The following is a 21,404-nucleotide window of genomic DNA, read 5'->3' on the forward strand; positions in this document are numbered from 1 at the left end:
AAAAAGATGCCCGTAACGCGATATAGACATTATGTTGTGCGTATCGCGATAAGTATACACATGACAAGAGTGGCCTTCACTTATAAGGAACATACTGCCAATTTGGCTTAACTCACGTTTCGTCACCTGTCAGGTATCGCACGTGTGATGTTTACTGTTAACATTATCTGTCATTCGCAAATCACAACAATTACATATGCTAACGTCTACTAGATATTACGAAAAATAATGAGAAATAAAAAGTAAATAAGAAACAGATATTTTCATGAAATTTATAAGGCTACTAAATCACGGTGCTTCAAGGTTCAAGGCGAGTAAAAATATATCAAGGGCGCTTATTGACAAGGAAACGTAAATTGAGGCGCGAGAGCGTGGTTGAGTAACCGAACACCTTCTTTAGAATCGCATCCACGCGATGTCGTTGAATCACGCGTGTATATTTACAAAAAAAAAAACATATGACTTGCATATATATATTTAGAATAAATGTGAGTTACGGGCAATCCGGCGCAACGCAAATATCGCTATATTGCAAACGCGAATCATCAACTCGTGATTCACTTTCGTAAATCGACGGCATGGACTTTCACGACTCCGGTAACGAGCGAGTGTCGATATTTCGTTGTAGCTGACGGCCGCGGAAAAAAATAAACCGCTAATTTGAAGGTGCATTAGAGGTTGATTTACAGTCGCCGGGCCACTCCGGAAATTAAGCGACGCCCCGCTTTTGTATTTCACGCAATAGAGCACGTGTACGACGCATCTGTATTACGGTGCTGCAACTTGCCGCTCGCATTAGACTGAGTCACTGTTCAACAGAACAGAAATAATAAATGCTCGCAAGATTGATTTACGCCTGTGGAAACGGGCGAGTGCTAATGAAGCAAGTTGATCTAAATAAAGCAACGAGAAAAATTAATCGATCAATATTTAATATTGAAAATCCAACATTTAAAATGATGATAATTTATTTCGTAGAATGCCGTCTCCATTTTTAGAATACGCGAAAGTGCGATAAATAAAATCTCCAAGGTATGAATCTCGTAAATCCGTACGAGAGGCTGCGCCTCTCGAAGTGCTCGCGCGGGAAACGTGGACGCGCGCAATTTGCATTAACATTACGTAACGCGGCTGTGTTTCTGCGCAGCGCGCTCGCGTTCTCGATTCCCAGGTATTGAAGTGTACGGCGCTATTGTATGATTACGGCGCGCGTATCAGCGTCGTAAATCCCGAGCGGCGAATGCGCAATCTCTCGAGTGCGAGCGTGCTCGCGCGTCGCCGGGAGGCCGGGAGGCGATCGGCGGATGCTGCGGCGCTCGCACACTCCGCTCTCTTCCCGTCTTTTCCTCGTCTTCCTGCCCACGAAGGTGCCGCTCGACCAATCGCATCTCGCTGGCGGGGGTTGTGCCATAAATGTCGAGCGGCTTTTCGTTGGATCCCGTCGCCAGATCGGCGCCACCGTGTACGCTATCGGTGGTATACTAGTACACACTTTTGGCGGCAGCCGCCCAGTCTAAGGTCCAATCTCCGAACCGAACGGTCGCCCGAAATACTTAGGTAAAGGCCTGCATCCTCTCTCTCTCTTTCTCTCTCTCTTTTTCTCTCTCTTTCTGTCTCTTTCTGATCGAGATCGCCGGAAGTCGCAGAACTTTTTGTTTCCTTGAGAGAGAAAAAAAAAAAAAAAAAAAAACGAGCCGCGGGGAGAAGTTTTAGCTACGACGAGAAACAAACTGGGAAACGTAGGGAGTTGAAAATCGGAAACGGGGTAGCGAAAGACCGATGCGAGCGCCATCGTGAGTGCATCGAAGGGTGGAAGGATCCAAGGGATTTCCCCTCGATCGTATGAAAGCGGTGCGAATTTTCCGATGCGTCTCTTAGCGGCCGCGTCCTCGATCTACTGTGCGCAGTGAAGGAAGGGACGCCTGATCGGACGTGATCCTCTGCTCTGCGCCGCATACATTTAGTAGGAACTCGCTCTTCCATTAATCATCCGCGCAAGAGCGCGCGTTTAACCGCATTAACCACGTTTAACTCTCTGTCTTTCATTCCGTTTCTCGTCTTTCTCGCTTTTCTTTTGCGTGTGTCACTCACAGGTGTGTGTGTGTGTGTGTGTGTGTGTGTGTATGTGTGCGTTGACGGACTAATGATATCACTAACACGTCGAAAGCACGATGAAGATGTAAATCGATTGATCGATTTCTTTGCTAGTATGCTTTATGTGTATATAACCATGCTGATGTATATATGATAAACAATGTATGTAAACGAAGAAGTTGTGAGAAATATTTTTTAATTATATCAGACCTGTCACCGCTCGTCGAGAGCCAATAACAACAGACTGTCGACGATTATTGCTCACAATATCGAAAATCAAGATTTTAATCCCATTTCATCAATCAATGTTATTCTAATCTGTCTTTGTAAGTTAAGTTATCTTTGTAAGAGCGCCGTCAGTTACGCGCAATCACGACCTCATTCGTGATCTCACGTCCAGAACGGTTCTTTTACTTCGCGTGACCAAATCACTATCTGTCGTTTAAAGTGACGTTTCCCTCTGACAGCTGTATGCTTAAAATCGAGTACAGTCGCATAACGGTATGCAAGTCTTTCGGAAAGACGGACGGAGTGATGCAAACATGCGCTATTGCGCCCTTGCGTAATATATATGTCACCTACTTGTTCATATCGCCGACTTTCTGTAAAATTGCATTTACATTTCAAATAAAATTATTGATCGCCGTATAGAAGATGATACAGTTACACAGTAATATCGTAAATTTGAAACTTTTTTTTCATTTTTTGGGCCTCGAAGATAAAGGTTTCATATTCTTGCTACACGTTCCTTGCAACATCAATCAACGCTCAAAGAGTCTTTTGTGCACATTAAGATCTCTCGCGCACGACGATAAATGCGACGATTGTAAAGACGGTTCTTGTTAACGCTAGGAATTCATCGGCTCTTGCCGTCGTAATCTCGCCTCCGCCGCATCTGGCGAATTCTAATTTCGTGGAAGACGACTTGGCAATGGCCGGCGCGCGCGTCGTCTCGGTTTCCTTTTTATTGCAATACCAATTTGAGGCTCGCGCGGCCACGGGTGCGCCCTGCTTGACGATCGTCCAGCTTATGCCAATCGCCCGCAGAGTGGCGGATTGTTTATAATAATTGGCAACGATTTGTTTAAAGCTTACGTAATAAGCGCGCGCGCGACCGCGTATTTATACCGACGGACGAGAATAGCCGATCCGTGCGATCCGCCAAGACCGACGCGTGTCTGTGTAGCCGTTCTCTTTCTACCGTTAAAACTCAAAACAATTTGCCCACTAATCAAAAGAAACATCGCCGTAATTCTTCGCTTTTATTATTCCATCATGTTTTTTTTTATTTTATCACTAGAAGAAGCTTCTGCCAGCCTGATTGTATCGCGATAAACGAGTTTTAGTTTTGAAACTAAATTTCCAAGTTAAACAATAGTTAAATTTTTATCGAATTAATAAAAATAGATATTTTTTCCAATAATATATCGATCGGGAGAATTTATTAATCTTCTATATCTGAGTAAAAATATTAATTTCTAATTCATACTACTTTGTCTTCTTAGTTCGCTTATTGGTTCACTTCTTTGTGTATCGTCGTGTGCAAATATTTTTGGTCAGAAAGTGTAATGTAAGGGTTTCGCAAAATTTTTTATTCTCGTAACTAAACGCGTTCCAGACTGATGAGCTTGCTAATATTGTGGAGCACGTCACCGCAAGTGCCAACACAACGTCCGACCAAATTGGGACGCTACTACTTTCGGGCCGGCCGAGATCAAATTTAATTATCGCGAGCAATATTTTTCGATATTTCATTGATCTGACTCGTCACAAGTCAAATCTAGTCCCTAAATTTATCTTGTTTATTTAATTAACCACAAAAATCACACATTTTTAGTCTTTGTCTGAAATGAAGTTTATCTTTCCTGATTAGATAAAATAAATTAAATTTTGAAATCCTTGATAAAATAAATAAATGTAATATTTTACTATAATTTAAAGGATGTAACCAACAATCTCTAATACGATACAATAAAAATTGCTCGTCAATATTTATTAATTTTGACTGTGTGTAGAATGATGTATAAAAAATGTTTCATCATAAATTATCTCACGTGTAATTCATAGTAATTATACTTGGAAAACGAAAATAAACGCGAACGGTGCATCAGACTAAAAGCGGCGGTAATGAAACCCGCGCGTGTGATAATTGTACAATGTCACCACGTGTCCCTGCTTAAACAGTGCTGTCTGACGCGAGCGTAGGTTTTACTACTTCCCGCTCCGCTTCTCGCGTTTCACCGCGTAACGTGCCGGGTCTTCTCAGTCCGCCGACAAAGTTCCGGCATTAATATCGCGATGTGCGAAAGTTTTCCTTCGCGAATGGTCACGCGGATCCCGTGCGGCCTTTTAACGAGTCACGCGAAGCCTGGAGTCTAAAGGAGCGTGCACTTAGGAAATTCGCTTTCGACCGCCCCCGCCTGGCAAGTCTTCAACATCGGCCCGGTTTCTAACACCACCAGCAACATGCACGCCACCGATGCATAAGCATACTTTTACCTTCCCGAGGAATAATCATTGTGACGCGCTAACCGTTGCGACTTCATTTTATTGTATAGAGCGTGCTTAGTAATAATATCGGAAATACAGCGCGATATTCTGCGTCGGAAACTTAAATTTTTTCTCAATAAAGATAGCAAAATATTAATAATTTCTAATTAAGTCTCATAATTTTTAATGCAATTTACATTATTCAAAGGCAATCTACAGTGTTAAATTACGAAACTTTACAGTTCGTAAAGGCAACTTTATAAGTGATAAAAGTTTTCTTTTTCAATTTTTTTTTTTAAATTAATTTAAAATAGAAATAATACTCTACTATAACAAGATATATAGTATATTGTCACTTAATAAGGTGTATTATGTCAAGCTTGGCTCTCTTACGAGGTCGCGTGATACGGATAGCGCGCGATTTTCAGCCAAGAATGCTAGGACAGGTGGAAATGTCGTCGCAGCAGTCGTAAACCGTGATCCCGTAGCAGTGAGAGACCACTAAAACTACGCACGTGTTAGCAACGGAATGCCAAATCTCTCGATTATTTAATTTCTTTGTCATGCATTTCCTACGACGCGTATAACAGAATGACGTGTCCGCGACGTAGCATGCATACGTAAATTTCTGCTTTCCGTACAATAAAGCACAAAATGCAGTAAAAAAATTTCTTCTAATTACAGACTTTATACGTTTATATTAAAATATAAAAATAATTATCATTATTTCTATTAAATGGCTATTTAGAAGATTATTGTCTTTAATATTGTTGATATATTTGTATTTCAATTTTTGTTCAATTTTTCTTGTGCGTATATATTTGCGCGTTAAAATATTATTAATATAACATTCATATATTATTTTTAATAAATCCGCACGTAACTTAAATATTTATTGAATCGAAAATAGGTCTCTCCTTCATAGAAAGTGGTCTTTCAATTAAAATATTTTAGCGATGATTAAGTCGATTCTCGAGTAATCGCGATGTTTATACAAGCGGGACGTATTTCAGTTTTTGAACCTACGTCCCAGATGATTTGCTTGACCGCGCCATATATATTTTTAGAAGCCATCTAGATTATCATGCGCATCCGGATGCGATCCACCTCTACGGAGAGCACCTTTCGTTTTCATTTCATTCTTCCGGTGCTCCTACGCCGATTTCCATTACGCACGCGACAAAAATGCGATTCCTCGCGACACTCTCGATGGCCGTCAGCTTTTTGCTCAAAATTTATACTTTACTCAACTTTTTAGAAACTTTCTATAAATCTCTCCCGATTTTTGTAATTTAATCTACGAGAAAAAGTAAAAAATTAAAGAGATATTTTTAATTGATTTGGAAATTAAAGAAACCCCTTTATTCTTGGACATTTCTTAATATTTCTACGTGAATGCGATTCTAAGGTCAAGATATTCTCAAATAAGCATACTCGAGAACTGCGGCGCTAGTGAAAATAGCTCTGACGAGTCGAAGAATTAGGATTTTGAACACGCGGTATCAGTAAATTATATATTTAGCTAGCAATCGTATATCATGTATAAAATATTTCGTAGCATAAAAAAATTTAAAAAATAGTGGAATATTATTAAATCGAAATGTCGGATCTCGCTTGAATTTTTTCGTTTTTACATCTGTATTTTTATTTTTTGCTAAATTTTTAAAAATACATTTCGAAGGTTTATAATGCACAAAATTATTCTCTACATAAATATGTAATATAATTTCCACAGTACACATTCCGCCGACAACTTTCAAGGCGTGACCGCAATCGAGATCACAAAAGCACAAATTCGAGGTATCGCGTAGACCAGGCACTGAAACTACCATGCTTGCGGCAAAATTTACGAGGTCATTATCGTCGGGACACACCGGTATCATGACTCTTCAATGGGGATTCACGAAAATCGGTCAAAGTCAGACGAAGACTCGTCGACTATGCTTACTTCGAGCGCGGCTTTGACGCTTCCACCTGTTACCAACTAAAAACGGAGCGGGGCCCGGGCAGCCTAAATATAGCGACCGCGAATCCGGGACTCTTACGTCACGGCGTCGCGTCGCTCGTGAGCGCCGCGACGCCTTTCTTTTTACTCGCGCGCCCGAGAATGCAGACTGGAAAGAACGAATCACTAAGCCCCAGAGATCTGGCTATTTTTCCTCTCGTTACTTTTAAACGAGACATTTTGAAGATCGTGTTCAAGAATTCGGCGTGATAACAATCTATCTTGTTTTTTAAAGAACACAAAACTTAATTCTTGCAATTTCGTAATCCATCTGTCAAGTTTTTAGATTGCTGTTTTAAAGTTTTTTAATTTATACAAAATTAAACTGCTTCTTTTTTTTTTGCTTCTTTTTGCAAATATAAAATTTTGCAATTTTAATATTACTTTATGTTGAAAAACAGTTTGAAAAAATTAATGCGACTATATCAAATGGCCTGTTTGCATTAAATGTAACACGCTGTTATATTGCACATGTTTAATATAAATATCGAGCATAAAAGCTTTTTATATTAAATGAGTCATAAATTATATCTATTTCTTAAACATCAACACGAAGAGCAACCTCATTTTCGCCTCATCTTCACGACCTTCAGTCATTCTCACCGAGAATGAAACAGGAATATCTGCGAAAACGCTCGGGCGATCCAGGGCGACTATGAAGTATGCGTGACGCTAAAATTAGCGGCGTCCGTTGCGTCAACAAAAAGAAAAACGACGCTCCCGTTTAGTGTCACAAGCTGCGATTGGCTGACGCAAGGAAAGCTACGGACCAATTTTGCTATCACGCGATCAAAAACAGAACGTCACACAATAATCTTCGAATTACATATCCAAATTTAATAATGTTATTTAGTCAAAAAATAATGTTGCACAGCATTGTGTTAATTTTAGCGTTAAAATATTCTTCAATAAATATACTTATAATATTTTTGCGCTTTTCTTTCAAGCCTTTGCGCGAGTCTTGTAATTTTTTTACACGAATAAATGCCACAAGTGACGCTTTCTCAAGTCAACAAATTAAAAGAAGTGAAACATTAGAGTTAGTTAAACTAAGCCCGACCTATATGAATCTTTTTGCCAGCAGTGGCTTATATCATGCATTAATAAAGTGAATGAATGCCTCATGATAATGGATTGCGGAAATGGCGCATAGTTTACTGAAGGTTAAAGAAGCACAGCCGCACCTACGCAAGTCGTTAAATTTAAGGTGGCTTATGCAATCGCTTTGTGCTGCAAGAATTTTGTATACCTATTTGTAAGATTTCTTCATAGGAGATTCAGTTGCATTTGCGAAGAAAATTCCCAAGTTAATATTTTTTATACCTATACATTTAACATTGAAAAATTTATCTCTCGACAGAATTCTTCTTGCATCTAATGGTATTTTTCTATTCCCTTGTAACTAAACAACTTAACACAAAAATTACTAATCACAAATAGCCGTATATGTAAAGTATTGTAGACAATTTTTCAGTTCAAAACTTGTATCTTTACACATGCAAAACTATTGCATCTTTTTATATTTAAAAATTCTTTGAAACTAATTTTTTGACAACAGTTTTATTGTTGAATAATTTTATTGCTAAATATTCCAATTAAATTGTTCCAACAAAATTTTGTTAAAGTAACATTAAGTCGATTAAGTGTCGTTATCAAGATTTTTATTATATACTTATCAATTTTATAATTTTTACATATACGGCAATCTTTAAATTTTCACTGAAGGAAGAGCAGTTCTTGCAAAGTGTCGTGAATGATTAGAAACTGAATACATTCACATCAAAATCGGACGGGCTCGTTTTTATATTCTCGTATGATTCGCGAATCTAGTGGGCACATTGTCGGAGAAGTTTACAATCTCCGATCATTTGTTTATTTTTTTTGTCTTTTGCTACAGCGAACGAGTGTGGTTAGCAGTTCAATAAAGCAAAATGGACGCGCGATTCAAAAGCAATCTCGACATGATCGGGCGCAACGAGCCCATCACAAGAAAGGCGAAATTTTGGCAGAGTTATGTACGAGCTCTGAAAGGTGAGACATGCAATTTCATTGTGACATTATCTGTCTATTTTCAAACTTCCGATATCTGTTTTTATTGATTGTATGTAATCACTTGTACAAAACAAATTGTCTTTCTGCACTAAAATTCTTTTAGAGCACATTTTCCATAAAATTTAATTTAAAGAATTTAAAAAAATAGTATTTTATTCTAAACTCTCTAATTTTTGTACTCTAAATTAATTTTTGTCAAATAATTCGTTTTTTCTGCATTTGTTAAAGTTTTTAAATTTCTTTGCTATACATATTATTTAAAAAATTTCTTGCAAATTTAAAACAAAAACTTTCGACTTTTTACGTAATTAGTACAAGACTTATGTTTGATCCATCAAAGTTTGCGAATAAAATGTCGGAGATCGGTATTTTTTTAACAAAACTAAATGGAAACAGGCACTGACGACATCAGAGCTCCCGAGCACACTCACAGGCCCCGCGGCATTTTCCGTTCGGATTATCCTGAGCTGCATTCCACCTCGTGGCCGTTTGGAAAATCAATTTTCGAAAACCCGATTCACGCAGCCGATCGTATTAATGTTCCCGGATACAGGTGTGTACGCGTAATACCTTTTTTCCCCTTTCCTCATTATTTATTTGTCTCCGCGAAAAGTCAATCGAGTGTAAGATAAACCAGTTGATGATTTAAAATCAGAATACAAAATTATATCGTTATATATGTTTCGGACAATTACATTGTGTGAGTATATTTTTTACATTCTGTGTGTCGGTTTTTATGTGAGAATCTAAATGTATTTGCTCGAAAATTTATTTTTTTTAATTTTCCAACTACAATATAGAATAATAAAGTGCCATAAACGTTCGAATCCAAAGAGAGAGTTTGTGATATTGAAACCAATAAAACATCTATTTCCGCTACTTTAAGAAATATATTAACGTCATCATGTTCTCCACACTTTTCTCCAGGTATCTACCCGTGCATCGCGAGATCTACGGTTACTCGCCGAGGCTGTTGTCTCCTCATCAGTACAAACCCGTAGAACGCTTCACCCCCGGTACGTACTAAAGAACTGTGAGCAAAAGAGTCCAAAAGAGAGTGAACGGCGTCTTAGAGAAAGAATCGAAAGCGCGAAACGAAACGAAAACTCTTATAATACCTCGATGTCGAACGAGAGAGCGAGAGAGGGAGAGAAAGAGAGAGAGAGAATGCGAGAGAAGCGAGAAGAAATAAATGGGAGAGAAGGAGCGCGACGAAATCAGTGAGAGCGGAATAGACGGGAGTAGAGCCGGGAAACGGGAGTAAGTACGAGCAAAAAAAAAAAAAAAAAAAAAAAAACCACGGACGCAGAGAATGGATTGCAAAAATCGTCGAATTCGTGCTCGTATCGAAACGTGTTAACAGACAACTATACTTGTTCTCGTGGACCTTCCTAGATTAAGTTCTCGATGTATGACCCGGTGCTTTTGGCTTCTGGCCGGCGTTCCACAGGGGTGAAGAATAAAATAAGTTAGAAAGAAGCAATAATTCTCATTGAGAGAATCAGACATTTCATGCACATTGCGGCCTTCCGGGCCTTTCTCAGAAGCCAGAAACGCCTCCCCGGAGAGGTACCGTACACCACATTCTTACCCTCCACTTTGCCTGCACACTTGACCGAAGAGAAAAAGAAACAAAAACGGACTTGCCACTCCCCCCCCACCGCCACCCTCACCACCACCACCCCCCCCTCCTCCTCCGCCCCTGCCCCCGATTTTACGCCATATGTCGCTCCCCACTCACCTACGTGTAAAATGCGTATGCACCTCTTGGACGTACGTGTTGATCGGTTCGTTTGTTTAGTTTCATTGTAAATCATAATAATAATTAATAATAATCGGTGACCGCGTCTGTGTATCTTCACACCACACATGCCACATGTAATTACTAATTACTTTACGCATCTCTCTTTGTATCTCTAAGTTATTATACTTATAACTATATCACTAAATGAGAAAATATGCATATCTCTAAGTACGTATAAATATATGTACAATATGTTTCAATATCTGAAGACTTCTCTGCCTCGCGACTTAGATTTTGCACCTTCGTCCTCGGATCCTTATCGATTAATCGCGACCGAATCGAGATCGGCGTTGATATCATGGATTTATGGTAGAATGTTCTGTGTATCGTACGATTGCAATCAGGAGAACTTGAGATAATTTAAATACCTAACTGATCGTTTAACATTACTCGAATTCATAATGTACACACTGCCGAAAAATTTCCTAGATGACTAATTAAAATTAAAAATAAACCTTCCATTATCACGGCACTTGAATATTTTAACTCAATAAATTTTAAATCGTAAATATAATCTAATCTGCGTTAAAAGGAAATAAAGATCAGAATAGTGTTCAAATAATCAATTTCTAAAAATTGAATAATCCTAAATTTTCACGTAAGAAATATTTTTCTATAAAAGAAAAAATATAAAAATTTTGTCATCTTTGCATCACATGCTTCTAATCTAATCAACTATCTAATTTTAACGTATAATTATATCGACGACCATTTCTAAGCGTCACGGATCATCGTTCATCGATCATGGATCACACATGGATCATGCGTGTCGTGCCCGAGGTGTCGCCCTGTGAGTCGTCTCTAGAGAGAGAAAGTACATTTTCTAGCTCACCGTAACGATTCAAAGTCATCAAAATGGGGTATCATTGTCGATTCGTCCAATTCGCGCGGTCCCGCACGCCGCTGAGCAGAGATTCTGATTTCTGATTTTCAGGCGCTAGACCGAACAAGTGGCTCTTACTGAATCGCATCATCGATTTGAGCGACCTTAGACGCCAACAGATCTCACGAAAATGGGAGACCAAAGAGCGAATTGTGCTCACCTCCCGTGCGCGGCATCACTGCTTACGAAAGGCGATCGACTAATGCCATGCACGACCCTAATAATCTCGCTTATGGAGTCCTCTTACTTCAAAATAAAAAAAAACACATTACACTATACACACGTATACGCACTCTTTCGTAGCGAGCAAGTGATTGCTTGGCGTTTTAATATCCAATAAATCATTTCGCGTATCTAATTTTTGCTACCGCTAGTGCTTTTTTTATAAATACGGTGCCGCGATCTTTTGAAGATTTTTTTTCTACGATTTTATTAATTATATATGTAAAGTTCAATTATCAGATATATTAATATAATTGTTGTAACATGGAATGTTGTAGAAAAACAAATTGAAGTATTATACAAATGTATAATAAGATTTTTGAGTGATTTTCATTTTGTTACCGTAATATTTTTACACATTTTTTATCTGATGATATTTCACTTATACGCAGCGCGTGCAAATTAGAATAAGTTAAATATTAGTGTATATTGGATCACGTGATATAAAAAGTATGAATTTTTAATCACTATATAAGCACTGTACACGATAACAATTTTGTATAGAATTTAAAAGTTAAAAACAGTAATAAAGTTATATACACACGATTTATACGTTACAACCACACTATAATTTATTTCTACACACGGAATGTTGCCCGCTTCTTTGTAACACGATAAAAACCTCATATTTAGCAATCCCGAATAGAGTCAAACACACACGATTCCTTCCTTTTTTTTTCAATGCGTTAAGACGGTCGTCGAGAGAACGATTTACGAATTCAAAAAATCACTTTGTAACATTGGCCAATGTGATCGAAAACCGAAATCGACGTTTTACGAGAGTGCAACAGAAAACTGCTAGGCTCTTATATTAGAATTTAGAAACGTATTAATTACACTACGAATAAATTTTATGCGAGAAGAATTTTTGTCGCAACATATTTTACTGTTTTTTACTTTTCATCTTTTCCAAAGACCCTAATAATGTTAAATAATATGAATGTGTAACAAATTGTATGACTATGGTTCTTTTATTATCTCGACTTAATTTAATTAATTCAATTTGAGAAATTTAATTTAATTAACTCAATTCGATTATTAATAATTGATACAAAAAATATGTCAAACTTATAGAAGCAGCTTATTTATGACAAAATATATATTACATTGATTTTTCTCTAAAGTTAAAATTTTTCTATGTAAAAGACAGTTGGAGAGGGCCAAGGAAATTATGAAAATATCTTGAAAATTTTTTATAATGCTAATTATGTGTAGTCTTTCATTTTTTGAGACAACACGAGACAATCACAGGGACAGAATACGGGCACGCACTATTCAGACATCCTTAACTCTTGCAGCTGAAGTGGAGGCCGCAGCTTAAATGCGAAAAGCCAATGAGCCGAAAAGGAGATATAAAAAAGCGAAAGTGTGGGATAAAGGTGGAAAAACCGGCTTGTCCAATCATCATAGACATTACTTTAGGCAATATTGTACGCAACCACTTAATCACTTAATAAATAATCATGAAAACAAGGAAATCTACGTTTGGCACAGAGTGTGTGATGAAAGTATGATAGCTCCGTCGAAAGGAATAAGGCATGCGTAAGTCATGTGAAGAGGCAGAGCTGGCGAAAGAGAAAGAGAGAGAGAGAGAGAGAGAGAGAGAGACACGCAAAAAATTCTCTTTTCCGAAAATCTAATAGGAGAAATAATAAATTTAAATAAAACATGGCCGCCAAAACTTGAAAAAGCTGGAAATTTTCTCTCGACGCTTGCGCGTTCTAATTCGTGCTTTCGATTTTTCACACACCACATTGTCGTCTGTTTTCTTTTAATTATTTAGAGAGTTCTTAATTAAGTTATCTAATTTTTTCATTAATATAAATACACACGCTGTACATACTGCAAGTGGAATAAAGTTAGCACACACACAGAAATACATTTCCACACCGATGCAATTCATAGAAACATTGACAGTTCTACACTTGTATATAAACATAGTAAACAATTTCAAACAACGTGTTCTTTAATGAAACTATTGATACGGGAGATCCGAGGCGATGTAGAGAAATGTAGAGAATGTAGAGAAAAATCGAAAGTTCTTTTTAATACACGCTCTAATCGGCAATAATACATGCACGCGTATTTACTAACAATGGACAAATTAACGTGCAATTAATTACAACCAGATCCAAAAAATTTCTATCTTTTTCAGGATATGGCATGTACTTTTTTTCGTTGATTCAACTCCCAATCTTCCCAGAGCCCCGTTTCTAGCTTTTAAGTGATCCACCTCTGCCAAGTATAATTTTTATTCTCGATTGAAACTGCATAATTAACGAGTACTAATTTACGATGATTACACGGACATACACGGATTGTTGCAACGTTGCAACAAGATTGCCAAATATTGTATGTAGTTCGGATTACACTTGGATTTCAGTACATATCGATCTTTAATGAGAAATTTTACGTAATTTAGTCTAATTTAAAAAAAAGTTTTAACAGTGTGTGATTAATAAATTAAATTATCGACAGCATAAGTAAATATCACGACAGCAGAAAATTGTTAAATTATTTGAATATGCAGACAATATGCAGACAAATGTAAATCTAAAAAAATTAAACTGCAAAACTATCAGCATATCAACCATTTAGATAAAAAGTAATTGAATTAAAAAATCGATAAGTATTTAATAAATTAGAAAACATAAAACGCTAATTTTTAGCAATAATATAGATACGTTATGAAGCAAAAGCACTTAAATTGACAGTTTTGCAAAATTGATAGTTATCGCTAGTGCCGAGCTTTCACTAGCTTAAAATACTAGCGCCGAGCACACGAATTAATAATCACGCAAAAAAAAATAAAAGTTTGATAAGCTATAGTCTAGCAATCACATGAGTCGCACTTTAGCAAGTACGAATCACTATCTCTCTCTAATTTTTTTGCCGTCACAAATTTCGATAACCGAGCCATTTTTTGACAACACGAACTGCTGCAGCTTTTTTTCGTCACCGACTTTTTGAAGCAGCTTTTTTCCACCAGGTTAGTATGCTTTTTTTCACCTTGCGTGAAGTCATGCTATTTTTTTGTGGAAGCGCTAATTTTTTTTTCCACACGCAGACTCGTGTGTGACACGGATTTGTGCCAGCTTTCGTCAGTAGAGATTGATATAAAGGAAGATATATGAAACTTAGTAGTCGCGCACGGCTTTTTTTTACAACAACGATATAAAAAAAAAAAAGCAGGAACAGAACCCTAGCACTTGTTAATATCCCGCAGTTGCAGTGGATAAATCAAATTGTAACTTCATGCGAAAGTTTAAAATGACTGATTTAATTGACATACCGTTGGCCAAAGTTTTCGACAAACCACACTAATTAAAAACCCATTCGCGGTACCCATTTATCGCTCGCTATCCAACTAATTAAGTACAGAAATAACAAAACTCGCGTGTACACGTAAACTACAATTTTTATTATTATATTTCCATACGCGGAGAAAATTTTACATCAAAAATTACTATATACGGCAGCAGTCGCGGATCATAAAGAAATTATAAAAATGTTTACTATATTTTTCACATGTAAAACGTAATAAAAATTTTCGGCCCGCGGTTGCTGCCGTGCATAGTAATTTTTGATATAAAATTTTCTCCGTGTAGAACCGAATAATATTCATAAAACTGATTTTCCAAATAATTTTCTAATATCTGTTTTAATTTAATAATGTTTAATAGTTTAATACTTAACACATGTGTTTCATGCATGATATACGTATGTTATTTGTGTATATGCTTTGTCAAGTGATTATTATTGCAAAAGTGAATACTGAGACAGTGATTGAAAGTAAAAACGCCTATGCGCCTAAAATACTAAAAGAAGAGAAAATGAAGCGCAAAATAAAGATCAATTCGGCAAATTTGGGCCATACGCAAAAAACTCAGTTAATGTGTCATTTAACAATAAAATAAATATAAATATTATTTATCCGTCAAAAATATTGATCGCACATTAGCGCGATTACTAAATGATGAATGTAAAACTTTAAATTTTTATTATCGAATATCGGAAAATATTATGCCTCTCTAAATGTTGTTTTTTTTTTTAATTAAAAAAAGTATATATTTTAGTTTTTAATTCAACGCAATTCGGATATATTTTTAAATTAAATCCTTCGCGTCTTTTTCATTTCTGATTTGTCGACAGCACATAAAGGAATAAATATAAAATTAAAACGTGTGAAAACTACAATTTCTCCAAATTTATTTTGATAATATTTTTGGCATAGTATGTTGATAAGTTTATAAAGTTTGACTATATAATTCCTTTGTGCGCTCATCGTCTTATTAAAGAAACGTAACAACGAGAAGTCCGACACCTTTTCTTTGTAATCAATATATCCGTAAATAACGCTTGAAAAATGCGACTGTTAAAAGATCAAGAAAATTCATCACATTATATTTTTGCGGATTCTCGGTGTTACATAAATGTATTGATTACATCCCTTGCCTTGGACGAAACGTGGCGAATGCTTTAACAGTAACAAATAGAAACCAAGTTTTATTTTTTTTTAGATCTAACAATTTCACGTATGTCTTAATGTATTTGCAATAAAAAATAAATTTAGAAATTATTCAGAAATTTTATGATTGCGAAATCTATATAAGTTTGTATTTGAGTCTGTTGCAAAAAGTGTTCGCAACGTCGCATTCGTCGAGTGAAATAAGTGCTCAAAATAGTAAATCAGCTAATTTCTGTTTTCATTTTCACATGTGGCAAAATTGCGCAATACAGCGAAACCATTCGACGCTGAGAAGGCTTGGACCGATCATCTGAACCGTTTGGCGGACATCGATAAACTTTACCCGAGCAAGTCACCGCTTTTGGCTCGTCATTTAAGCCCGCCGCTCAGTACGAAACGATTGTTCGACATCCACGGTGAGTAGCAAAGTGCGATATTTATTGTTCAGCGTAAATTATTTTACTACATGTTGTATATATAAAATATCATTTATAATTTTTCACTAAATATAATGTCTTTTATTGTAAAATTTCTAATGCAAGAATGAAGTTATTATGAGGCCCATTTTATATATTAATAAGTCACAAAAATGACTCAAGAATTATATTTGTAAAGTTTCTCAGAAAATTTAAATATCGCTCTTCCAAGCAAACCTTACAAATGAAGATCTGACCTCATTCTGGCAGGTTCAATATCTCAAAGATAGCGTTTGCTAAACAATCGCTAATAATATTTCGCTCTAGCGCACAGGGTCCCAAGGCCGATTTACCGCCGCGTATACAATCTTACATAACTAGTATATATTTATAAACAATACGCACTTACCTCGGCGACTCGGCGACTGCTCGCGAACCAGTCCATCATCGATTCGAATTAAAATCGTCTCGCGCACAGGTAACCTCGTGGACGACGACTTTTTACTGCCGAACCCATCCGTCTTACTGCGTAAAAAGCCACTTTTCGATCTCCTGGAACCGTCACCGATGGCGCCGATCAGCGCGTTCACCAGGGACCCATGGTGGTACCCGAGCTACGCGCCTTACATCCCGAGCTACGCTCAGTACCGCACACCATTCTTCTTGAGGGACAGCTACCTCAGTCCAGTTAAGCGCAATTACCTATGGAGCCGACATCCTATCAGGCCTTTCGGTATGTGTCTCCGAGCTCTCCGGTCTCGAATAACGTGATGCTTTCTTTTCTCACGCGGCGAGCAGAGATCGATGCCAATTTTAATTGTCGGATAGACAGATTTAGAATTTAGTGATGAAAATGTCATTGTGGAGTGACAATTATGAAAGTTTAATTGTGATGTGAAGTGGCATTGATCGCTGATAAACACTGACTGTAAGTGCTATTGAGAGGTGTTGAAATATTGTGCAATTTTCGCTGTCCTCTATATCGTAGATAAATTAATATTAAAACTTGATCTTTGAATTCTGTACTAAATTTTAAAAATTGTGCAGATGTGTAAGCTATTGAAGTATTTTGTAATGGAAAATTTTTCAATAGGATTTATAGTCAGTAACCGCAATATATTTGCGATTACTGTTGTTTTTTTAGTTTGCATAAAAAAAGCACTGGTAATCGTAAATACATATTAAAATCTAGACTACTATAGTAAAATTAAAAAAAAAAATTACTGTTATAAGTAGAAATTATACACAAATGCTTTAAAAAGCTCAAAATTATGATTATTTTATATTTTCAAATGCTATTGAAAAATGTAAAAGATATTGTGATAATTTTCTAATTTTTTTGAAAATTTACACAATTTCTCATACAGTTTTTCTCACACAAATTTCTCTGTAATAAAATAAATATTAAAGAGAAAAATATAGTAGTCCAGAACATAATGCATTTGTTCTTAACGCACATTTAACATAGGTACATAATTAAATTACAATTTAAATACAGGTTGAATCTTACGAAAGACGAGAAACATATTTTTCGTACGAGAAATATTTTTCGTTTTCCTCATTTTCGCAACATGCGTGAGCTTTTGGAAGGCATACAGTCTACCTTTTTGCCAGTAGGATATAGTTCTATTGTCGGTACGAATTTTAATAATTTTTCACCCTTACATCACGCCACGAAACATGCAGGCAAACGTCTCGATTGGCGAAAATATTTTTAAATTTCCAATCAATATTTTCTTGTCAAAAGTAAATTTTTCAATTAAAAAAATTAAAAAATAAAAAATTTTAGGTAAATGAAACAAAATTTAATTGTGCGAGATTCGTGAAAAATTTGAGACAAAAATTAGTAAATAAGATATGTTGATTGCACCATCGAGAAGATTTACAGGTTTTCTAGAAAATTAAATTGGCTGTTTCAAGCGCTATTCAAGTGATATAAGTCATCGCCAGTTGTGACGTCAGACAACGGGTCGGAATATTCTTTTTGCTTACTGCCTTGATCAAAAATATAAACCGTCGCGACCATATGGAGATATTTGGCAGCTCGGATACTGCTGCTGCTTTTGGCACAAGTGCAACGTTGTAGCGTCAACTTTGTCGTGTTGTAAAATTGAGAACATCTGGTACCCAGCTGGCAAAATCGACGTTTTGGGCCAGCTTTACTTTTTGAACACGTTCCACATTTTTGACAAACTACGAAACTCTGTTTGCTGTCTCAATCGCCAAACAGTTGCTTTTGTTTTTGCGATAAGAATAAATATTACACAATTCTCTTACAAGCGTAATAACATGCATATCCAAAAAAGCGGAAAAGACGTCCAAAAGGTTTCTCAAGATATCGTGAATATCCTTCAGACGTCTTTTAGACGTCTTTTTGATTTCTGCATTGTTTGAGATCTCATCAAAGACGAGTAAACCGACGACAATTAACGACAGACTCTGTGGATTTCAAACCGAGAGTGTTGAATGCAGATTTAATGTGATGAGATCGATGCTACAGCAAACGAATGTCTATCGTTTCAGGAGCGTTATACTACTATTATTCGCAGCCAGTTCCACGATATCACTTTACCAGCCCGTGGTATAATAAACGTACCACGCATTAAGCAAAAAAAAAGTGAGCGATAAAAGATCAAAGTAACCTCAGTCCCTCGCATCCTATTTACTCGTATAATAAATCAAACGATCAGTAATCAATCAGTCGGCGGGGATAGTGGGTGGCGCATCACACAATTCACACCGATAAACGGTTCTCGTTTGCGTCATATTAAAGTGTACCGTACTGGCCATTAACATGCAAGTAGACTGTAACAAATGAGTGATCAGCGTAATATACATCGTAATATAGATCCGTCTTACGACTAGCCGTTTGAATGCTATTCCAACGAATTTCACAGCTATTTGAATTGAGCGAGACGGGGCATCTCTAACCCTTGGGCTACCACGCGCGGGTTTCCTCGATGTACACGTGGTGTCGATTATCTAGGAAAAATGCCCTCTCACCCCCACCGCGTATATCCCGATCACACACTCGTACTCGTTGTGCATTAACTCGACTGTTTTTTTCCCGAATGTTTTTCCCCAGACTGCGTTATCGCTACAAGAATGTTCGTTAATCCTTGTGGCAATTATTAATTACCGAGCCGTTACTCCGCCGAGGAGCCACTGACAGAACACGCGGTATGTGCCCGACATTTGTCTATCCCAATCGTGAAATATTTGTTTGCACAGTGATTAAAAACTCCATTCCGCAAACCACGTTCGCTGCATAACTCGCCATTTATTTTTTAACACTAAAAGGACCTGAATTTATTCATTAATGTCAAGGACAATGATTCCAATTTGTGGAATATTTTTAAGTAGTTGGAAATTATATTTTTTTGTGGAACTTTAATTCTCACATTGCTAGTAAAAGTGAGATCATAAACATTCTGTACATCCTCGTACAAATTTTAAGAATGTAATTATTCTAATTACATATATTATACATAAATGATAAAAATATAATTATTACATTCTAATTACATTCTTATTATTTATATATAATTTTTATTATCAAATAAGATAGAAAAATGATACGATATATTTTTTAGTAGCAAAAGCTGCCATACCTTCTAGTGTTAAAGTCCGCACATCGCTCGCGATTATTAGCCTTAGCATTCACCGCTTGTGGAATCGACGTTTAGCATAGAGCCGTTTTCTTGCTGTCCCTGACGACAGGAGCGACAGTTCAGCCAGAAGCGTCGTAGCCAAAGGGTTTTATTAATGTAGTATCATCCTAATTCCTCACGTAATCGGTAGCATTAATCAACTCTAATCGTAAAGTTATCTCTCACGATCAATATCTCCCACGGCGATCTGTACCTGATTTGCGAGCCTGTACAAACATTTCCACCATTTATTCGTTTACGTTTCTTCATATACATTTTTAGTTACTAATATATATACCAAACATCATATTTTGAATTTTTTTCAGTGAAATACTTGTGTAGTGAATGTCTCGAATACCCCCAGACGAGTGTACTGGGAGGCCTCGTTTACGGTTTAATATTTCCACTCAATGTAGTATGCTGCTAATAAATCAATACAATACATATGGCGCAGAATTTATAGTTCACAATTGCAGCTTGCAGTGTTAAATTTAGATAATGACTGATGTTAATATAAAGATTTAACACGTCTGTATTCATTATCGCTATCAAAGCACAAGTAATTAATTGCCATTGTCGATATAATTGAAATATTGCATCGTATTTAACGAGGACATGTAGATTTATGTTTTCTAATGTTTAACTTGTATCATCAGATTTATGACAATTCCATTATTCTGTTAAATTTTCCTGAAGGTTTTTACAGGAGAACGTGTAGGTTTCCAATATTTTTTTAAATGTTTAATTATAAAAATATTAATTGTAATAAATTAAATTTTTTACTTTTAAAAATTTTGTGTAATTTCTGAACAAGTCATATAAGCACATACTTTCTCCGGTAGAAATCTGCAAATTAGGCTCTTATGGAAAAATAATAAATCAAGTATTAAACTTATCTCGACAGTGTGTTGATAAACATTATTAATTGCCACCGCGAGATGTAATTTCTCAAATATTGTTCTTATAATTTAAATATTTTCCCATAAGTGCGCACGATTGCCGCTTTGCCTCTTCATATTTGATCAACACATTTTTCTTTTTGCAGCTCACACCTATTGATGACTGTCTGGCGCCACACGGAAAGCGTGAAATAAAAAACGATGAAAAAAGAAAAATAATGCCGGAAAAAAATCGACCAAAAAAAAGAAAGAAAACTCGCATCACGTCCCGAAAGAATTTTGGCGTCTTTATCACAGTGCATATCGTTTCCAGGAAATTTTATTTATGAACGTATCCCATCGTATGATTTATTGTACTATTGTTCATCCGTAAAATTTATCCACGAAATAAAATAAACACTGCCAAAATTTTATTACAGTT

General features: G+C 36.5%; 1 protein-coding gene and 1 long non-coding RNA gene across 7 annotated transcripts in view; one reads left to right on the plus strand and one right to left on the minus strand.

Moving 5' to 3' along the window:
• Positions 1-16,981, minus strand: part of LOC136998128 (uncharacterized) — a 55,757-nt gene extending 38,776 nt beyond the window's left edge. The window contains exon 1 of the long non-coding RNA XR_010888746.1: positions 16,844-16,981. This is a non-coding gene — a long non-coding RNA (uncharacterized lncRNA). The remainder of the gene's footprint in view (positions 1-16,843) is intronic.
• Mf (myofilin) lies at positions 1,413-21,396 on the plus strand. 6 transcript variants are annotated; one of them, XR_010888714.1, is made up of 9 exons: positions 1,413-1,557; positions 8,487-8,620; positions 9,038-9,194; positions 9,569-9,657; positions 16,291-16,434; positions 16,913-17,167; positions 18,958-19,051; positions 19,520-19,614; positions 21,130-21,396. XR_010888714.1 is itself a non-coding variant. In XM_067350330.1 (8 exons), exons 2-7 carry the CDS (start codon positions 8,521-8,523, stop codon positions 19,038-19,040), a joined length of 828 nt encoding a protein of 275 aa, XP_067206431.1. In that variant the 5' UTR covers positions 1,413-1,557; positions 8,487-8,520; the 3' UTR covers positions 19,041-19,051; positions 21,130-21,396. The 6 variants fall into 6 exon arrangements, 5 of the variants coding, with proteins under 5 accessions (XP_067206431.1, XP_012214475.1, XP_012214476.1 ...); XM_067350330.1 differs by lacking the exon at positions 19,520-19,614; XM_012359052.2 differs by lacking the exon at positions 18,958-19,051.
• The last annotated feature ends 8 nt before the right edge of the window (positions 21,397-21,404 follow it).

The sequence above is a fragment of the Linepithema humile genome, chromosome 1 (genome assembly GCF_040581485.1).
Source record: "Linepithema humile isolate Giens D197 chromosome 1, Lhum_UNIL_v1.0, whole genome shotgun sequence".
Taxonomy (NCBI): domain Eukaryota; kingdom Metazoa; phylum Arthropoda; class Insecta; order Hymenoptera; family Formicidae; genus Linepithema; species Linepithema humile.